The sequence below is a fragment of the Lipotes vexillifer genome, unplaced genomic scaffold (genome assembly GCF_000442215.2).
Source record: "Lipotes vexillifer unplaced genomic scaffold, Lipotes_vexillifer_v1.1 scaffold395, whole genome shotgun sequence".
Lineage (NCBI taxonomy): Eukaryota > Metazoa > Chordata > Mammalia > Artiodactyla > Lipotidae > Lipotes > Lipotes vexillifer.
This window is the reverse complement of record NW_006797390.1, coordinates 1,120,374-1,127,395: the sequence shown is the minus strand read 5'-3', so window position 1 is coordinate 1,127,395 and position 7,022 is coordinate 1,120,374. Positions and strand designations below refer to the sequence as shown.

The window sequence follows — 7,022 nt, the reverse complement described above, 5'->3', positions numbered from 1 at the left end:
CCGCCCGCGTAGTTAGCAGCCGCGGCCTCGCGCGGCCCCGCTCCCCGGGATCCTCCGCCCGCGCCCCCGCCGCCGCCCCTCCCCCACCCCCGGCCCGGCTTTTATTTCTCCGATGCGGGGCTGTAACCCGATCTTTTATTTCCTGGTGGCTCCTTTAAGAGGCAGAGCTCAGTGCTGGGAATTCACGTCAGTTTCTGCACTGAAACTCTCAAGATCAATGAGCAAAGAGCTTTCTCAGTTCTGCCTTTCAGTTTCTCTCTTCCAGGAAGGAAAACATTCGAGAGAGAGAGCGAGGGAGAGCGGCGGGAGGGCGGGGGGCGGGGGCGCCGGCCCGGGTGGGAGGAGAGAGCGGGAGGCCGGCCGGGCTGCGTCCCGGGTCGCCGCGCCGCACCGCGACCTGCAGACCCCGCCGCCGCGCCGCCCGGCCCCCCCGCCGGCGCCCGCCCCGCCCCGCGCGCTCGCGGCCCCCCGGGGCGGCCGCCGGGAGAGATGCTGCAAGAAACTTCTTAAATGACCGCGTCCGGCCGGCCGTGGAGCGTTTCTGGGTTGGGGAGAGGAAAGGAAAGTGGAAAAAAACTGAGAACTTCCTGATCTCTCTCGCTGTGAGACATGTCTGAGACTCCTGCTCAGTGTAGCATTAAGGTAAAGATCCTCTCCCCCTCCCTCTCCGGGGTGGAAAACCTTGAGCTGCACCGGCCCGGCCAGTCGTACTGGGCTCTTCAGTTGCGAGGGGACTGTTGGCAGTCGCTCTGTTCGCAGAAAATTATTTGGGGCGCCGGGGAAGGAGACGCGGCTCGCGGCGGCAGCGTACCCTTTAGTGTAACCTTGCTGCTCCCCCCCCCTCCCGCCGAGCGCCCTGTCGGCTCCTGCGCCCTCACCTCACCCCTTTGCTTTTTGACAATGAAATGCCAGTCACCGTCGGTCTGGAGGAGCCCGAGTGGTCTCCAGGACTGTAAAACACCCCCGTAATTAGTGCGCCTTTAAAAAAAACCTGGTCCCTATTCCTACTCCCAACATGTGACCGAAATGGAACTTTTGTTCCCGAGGGGTGGTCTCCTTAGAAAAAAAAGTTCTCCGGCTCCATTGGGATTGGAATCGTTTCTTTTTTTTAAGGGCTCACAGAGTCGGATCAGACAGATTCCCCCCACCCCCGCATTGTAATTGCAAGCGGAGAGACAGTCGTGGTGTCAGCTTTTCCTGGGCATTGCACAATGAATTTCTTTTCTTTCTTTTTTTTTTTTCCCTTTAAACCAAGGTGAATAAAGTCGCTGAATGGTTATTTTACTCTGATGCATATGAACGCTGAGCAATCCCAAAGTAGAAAACTCCCGTGTTGCAGAGAGGGAGAATTATCTAAGTGACCAGACAAAATGACCTTCCCGGTTTGACAGTGCAGAGGGGAGAGCTGAGAGTAGAAATCTCCCAGCTTTCTGGCCGTGGTTTTCAGTATTGTAAATGCAGGTTGGTGAAGGATGTTTGCAAACACAGCATTTACCTTCCAAGTAGTTGTGTGTGTATTTATATATATGTGTGTCTATAAAGGCTAGTGGTGCTGCGGTTTGTTGCTTCTAGAAAGTTGTCGTAAAGTTTGCCACCGTGAGGAGGCAGACTGATTTGTCCATCTCCCCCAATTATTTTGCCCGTCCTTGCATTTGGTGTGCACTTCCATTTCACTGTTCCATCAGTACCCAGATGGAAAAGCCTTTTGCTTCTGTGAGAGGCTGAAGCTCCTGAAGTTTGTTTGTGGCTTGGCCCATTAAATATGTTCATTGAGGGAACCCTGCAGAGACAATGAACAAGTAACCAGTTTTCTTCATCTATGGTGAATTCGAGAAACCTTTCCTGCTTTAACACGGCTTTTCCATAGGATCTGTTTAGAGGAAACAGTATTTTATCATGTTTGCTTATTAGGGTTTCATAATTATACTCAGGTGTTAGTGTTTCTTATCAGGAAAGATTCTCATGGGGTTTGAATTAGGGCTAATGTGAACTGAAAAGGTGGGTTGAGTTTCTTTGTTTTTGCCTCACAAAAAAATGCCCAGTGGAACTTTCGGGTTTCTGTGTTTGTACATATCTGGGGATAGCAGTATGTCTGAGGTAGCAGGGGGGTGTCAGAGTAAAGATGTTAGGTAGGTTTATACTTCAAAACCAATTTCTTTTGCTGTATAAATTTGATTCTACGTGTTCAGGAAAATCCTACGGTATATGCCTGATCTAATTTATCTGATAGTTCATAACACAAACAGAGGTGATTAAATACTAGGGTATGGAATCAGTAAATTGGATTTAGCTCTATGGCAGTAAATCTGACCTGGGGAGACCCTGGACCAACTATGAGATAGTGATTTTAGGGTGAAAACAACAAAAAAACAAGCCTTTCTGTGACTTTTCTCGATGTCTCTTCTAAAGAGACTGCATATGCCCCCTGTTCTGAGGGGCTTATGTTTGGGTACTGCAGGTGCTCACCTTATTGTACCCCAGTGGGAGGGAGGCTACAGCAGCCCTTTCCTTACACACACGGATGGAATCATTCCCAAACCCAGACAGCACACTGTCTTACATGTGACATAAAAATTGCAGCCGTAGTTTCTACATCATTTTTTTCCTTATCGTTTACCCCGCAGTTCTTTTCGGGAGCCTCTTTTCTCACTCTGTATTTCTCTGTAATTAGAATAGATTTAGTGGTCTTCACTAGTAATGAAAGTATCACTTTTATTTTGGATTGTTCTTTATGGAACCAGAATATGACTTTGCTTGGACTGTGCATATGTTTAAATGCACATATGTGAAGTGCGTTTTTCCACGGAGTTTGTTTAGTTTGCAACGTTCCAGTAAGAAGCGCCGGAGATCAAGGACTGGGCTTATTCTAGCTTGTCTGAAAATGCTCTGGTGATGTGTGCGGTGTTTCCCTTAGTCCTTGGGATGTGGTACAGTGACTGCATAATAAAAAATGTTTGCTGGGAACCTACAAGAACTGGGATGTTTTTCTACAGTCCAGTAAACAATAAAGTTTTCTGTGGAGCAGAGAATGAGTGTCAGGAGCTTTCAAGGATGACCTGATGGCTCTGATATCCTGAGGACATGTGACACGGAAGGCTCTCTGTGTGGAGAGATTTCCTTCACTCCTCCTGTCTACTCCTGAAACCTTCCTCCCTGGCTCTCATTCCTTACAAGCAGCTGGTCAGCAGGCAGTAAATTCCTCAGCAGCTGGTGTGATGGAGCACAGAGGAGCCTGACCAGAGGCAGCCACAGAGGGAAGTACTCTGTTTACTTCTGTGCTAGCAAAGAGTAGTGTACGATTTCGGTGGAATTTCCAGGGTGAAAGTTTCTGAATCAGTCAGTGACTTCTTTGTATGTATCACTTTCATGGTGGTGGTTGCTGATGAACGCCTGATATTGGCTTTTATATTTCTTTTGCACTTTATAAGCATGTTCCCGGCACCGCAGGGAAGTTAATATCAGACACATGTTTATAGCAGAAGACAGGTTGACCAGCCCAAGGTCACCCAAACTGTGGCTGCGCCCCACTTTGGTCTGCACTGGGCGCCCACATCGTGAGAGATTAAATGCTTCCATTCCTGACCATTTGGGGTTGTTTAAATGTAAGGACAGGGTCACCTAACTCTGTAAAAAGTCAAATTATTTTTTTCGGAGGATCGTGTGGCTGACTGCTGGGTACGGGAGAAAGGAAGAGGCTATCTTTTCCGTCATCAGCCTTCACCTTCAAGTCACCTGTTCAGTTTTAACTTCAGCCAAGATGCAGCGGAAAGTAACTATGGCCTAGCAGACACAGCCCTTCGTAAGGCTCGGCTGGGCGGCCGGCTAGAACTATCCAGGATAGTACGGAGAAATAGTTGCCTAACATCCCTGGCCCCTCCTTTCTCTGCCCTCCGGACTGGTTGGCTTTTTTAGCGGAATGAAATCTCTATTTTGCTGCTTTCTGGGAGTCTCTGGGTTTCCCCTCCTGGACTCTGAGCTCCTTGGGTTTAGTGGCGATTATCTTTGCGTCCTGGTGCCCACCTTGGCACCTGGCTCAGAAACATGTGTCAGTAATGTTTGCTGATTTGCAGTGAAACATGGAAGGAGGTCAGTACCCTTTCCGCTCTCTGTCCTGTGTGCTCGGAGTGGCTTAACACTTCACCCACAGGCTTGCATACAGTGGTTACTAGGGCCACTCTGCTGTCACAGGGAGGCCTAGAGCACTCCCTTGGGTGTCTACCTAAAAATTATTACTGGTAGAATTTTGGCCTAATAATAATGTTTTCTTATTTTGATAACATTTTCAAAAACTGCTTTTGTGTCTCAACAAACAACAACATGGAACTGGGTAAAAGATACGAGACGGGCTTGAGGAATCACTGGGGAAGGTTCAGATTAGCAGGCTTCTAAGTTTTCCCCAGGGTCTTTAGCAGGTGAATCAGGGAACTTTGAGAATCTAAGAGCTGAGAGACTATAAAGATCACCTGGGCCAACGTCTGATTTTACTTTTTTGCTGTGTTGGGTCTTCGTTGCTGTGCACGGGCTTCCTCTAGTTGCGGTGAGCGGGGGCTACTGTCCATTGCGGGGCGCGGGCTTCTTACTGCAGTGGCTTCTCTTGTTGCGGAGCGCGGGCTCTAGGGGCACGGGCTTAGTTGCTCCGCGTCATGTGGGATCTTCCTGGGCCAGGGCTTGAACTCATGTCCCCTGTATTGGCGGGCGGATTCTTTTTATTTATTTATTTATTTATTTATGGCTGCATTGGGTCTTCGTTGCTCTGTGCGGGCTTTCTCTAGCTGCGATGAGTGGGGTCTACTCTTTGTTACACTGTGCGGGCTTCTCATTGCAGTGGCTTCTCTTGTGGCAGAGCACAGGCTCTAGGCGTGTGGGCTTCAGTAGTTGTGGCATGTGGGCTCAGTAGTTGTGGCTCACAGGCTCTAGAGCACAGGCTCAGTAGTTGTGGCGCACGGGCTTAGTTGCTCCGCAGCATGTGGGATCTTCCCAGACCAGGGATCGACCCCGTGTCCCCTGCATTGGCAGGCGGATTCTTAACCACTGCACCACTAGGGAAGTCCCTACAGCGTCTGATTTTTATGGAGAGGAGGTCCACACAGCTAAATTGTTTGCTTCAGCTGATCGGTGACTGAGCCAGGTTTAGAGCAACGCAGACCCCCTGGTTCTCAGGCCCCTGTCCCTCACTGGGCTGGGTTCACGGTGCATCCCTATAAGAGGCCAAGGAAATTCGATACAATAGGCTGCACACTCTCTGGCACTTCCCAGCTTGGTCCATTTTAATCGAAAGCCAGCTGGTATGAGGGCACAGAGGTACGTGCCAAGGAAGATGGTGTGTGTGGGAGCCCTGGGTCCAGAGGGTATATTGTTAGATGTGAGAAGAGGAAGGAGAAGGAGTGGGGGATGAGGGAAGAAGGGCTTCATGGACTTGTATTTGCACCACCATCTACAGCAATAAATTTTTTGTATTCTGGTAAAAAGCATGTAACATTAAATTTACCATCTTAACCATTTGTAAGGGTACAATTCAGTCGTGTTGTCTGTTCCCGTTGTTGTGCAACTGATCTCTAGAACTTTTTCATCTTGCAACACTGAAACTCTATACTCACTCAACACCCATTTCCCCTCTCCCCTTCTCCCAGCCCTCCGTAACCACCTTCCTATTTTCTTTCTATGATTTTGACTACTTTAAATAGTTCATATGAGTGGAATCATACTTTCTTTATTTCACTTAGCATAATGGCCTGGAGGCTCATCCATGTTGCAGCATGTGACAGGATTTCCTTTTTTCAAGGCTGCGTAATATTCCATTTTATGTATATGCCATATTTATCCATTCATCTGTTGATGGACATCTGGGTTACTCTCATCTCACAGGTGTTGTGAATAATGCGGTGAACATGGGTATACAAATGCCTCTTTGAGATTGTGCTTTGAGTTCTTTGGATTTATACCCAAAGATGGGATGGTGGAGTGCAGTGGTACTTTTTTATACCATGTGAGGGACTGGTACTTCTGTTCTGGGCTGAGGGTGCCGGACCTGTTAGCAGGGCCTTTTCTGAGGAATCCTTGAGGGGGCCCTAGGCTCAAATATACACCTGAATTTATACACAGTAGGCTGTGCATCAGCTAAAAACATGGCAGCTGGTCCTAGGGAAATAGCTTACCTCTTTAGCACAGGTAAGTGAAGGGAGAAAACACCCCAAATATGGGCACCAGAGGAAGGTAGAACTAAAACGAATCCTGAGCCTCTGAGCTGAGCACTGAGGCAGGTTGGGGGCAGGTGGGGAGGGGGTGTGAGGACCAACTTTAAGAGCAGGTGCGTCCTGTTACGGATGTTGAAAAGTTGCCCTGTGGTGTGGATCTCCCGGCTGAGTGAATCAGTGCCAAACGAAGCCCCCCAGGGTGTGGGGTATACAAACGAAGTGTTTGTCTCTGTGAATGCTGCTTTAGGAGCAGCACTGATGTTGGTTTTCTGGCAGAGTCCTTCACTGCCGTATTTGTCGTAGAAACCAGTCTCTGTGTGGATTTGTTGAATAGCACGAGTGGAAGTTGACGCAGGGTTCCCACGCCAGAAGGGGCCCAGCTTAAAGACCATTCGCTGCCAAGCCTAGTATTTGGAGAGAGAAAGAGTAAAGTTAGTGAGAAGTTAGAGTGATAGCCTATTAAAAAACAAACACATTTTCATTGATTTTTGAACATACAGGAGCCAGCCTAATAGAGTGTGGCTTTCCAGGGCGTCTCAGGCTGAGCCTCCGTGTGAACAAGCAGAAATGACTTGTGTCCACACCATCAGCTGGTGAGAAATGAGGGCTGCTGTGTGCTGGAGGCTGTACCTTCCGCATCGAAATAGTACCATCAGTATATTACTTGCTCTGTTAATTTGCTTGATCACCCTTTCTTTTTAGATAGTGAAAGCATACAGTTCAGCCTGGTCTTTGGCTAAATGACCTTGAATTTGGGGAGTATGTGGGGTGGTGACAAGGAAGGTATTAGCCTGTGTTTGTTAGGGGTGGAGCCCCAGATGAGCTAAC

The 7,022-nt window shown here is 48.6% G+C and overlaps 1 protein-coding gene across 1 annotated transcript in view; it reads left to right on the top strand.

The window, feature by feature from the left end:
- The first annotated feature begins 367 nt into the window (after positions 1–367).
- ETV6 (ETS variant transcription factor 6) overlaps positions 368–7,022 on the top strand; it is a 243,749-nt gene continuing 237,094 nt past the window's right edge. The window contains exon 1 of the mRNA XM_007469341.1: positions 368–642. Coding sequence (XP_007469403.1) covers positions 610–642 — 33 coding nt within the window. The 5' untranslated portion in view covers positions 368–609. The remainder of the gene's footprint in view (positions 643–7,022) is intronic.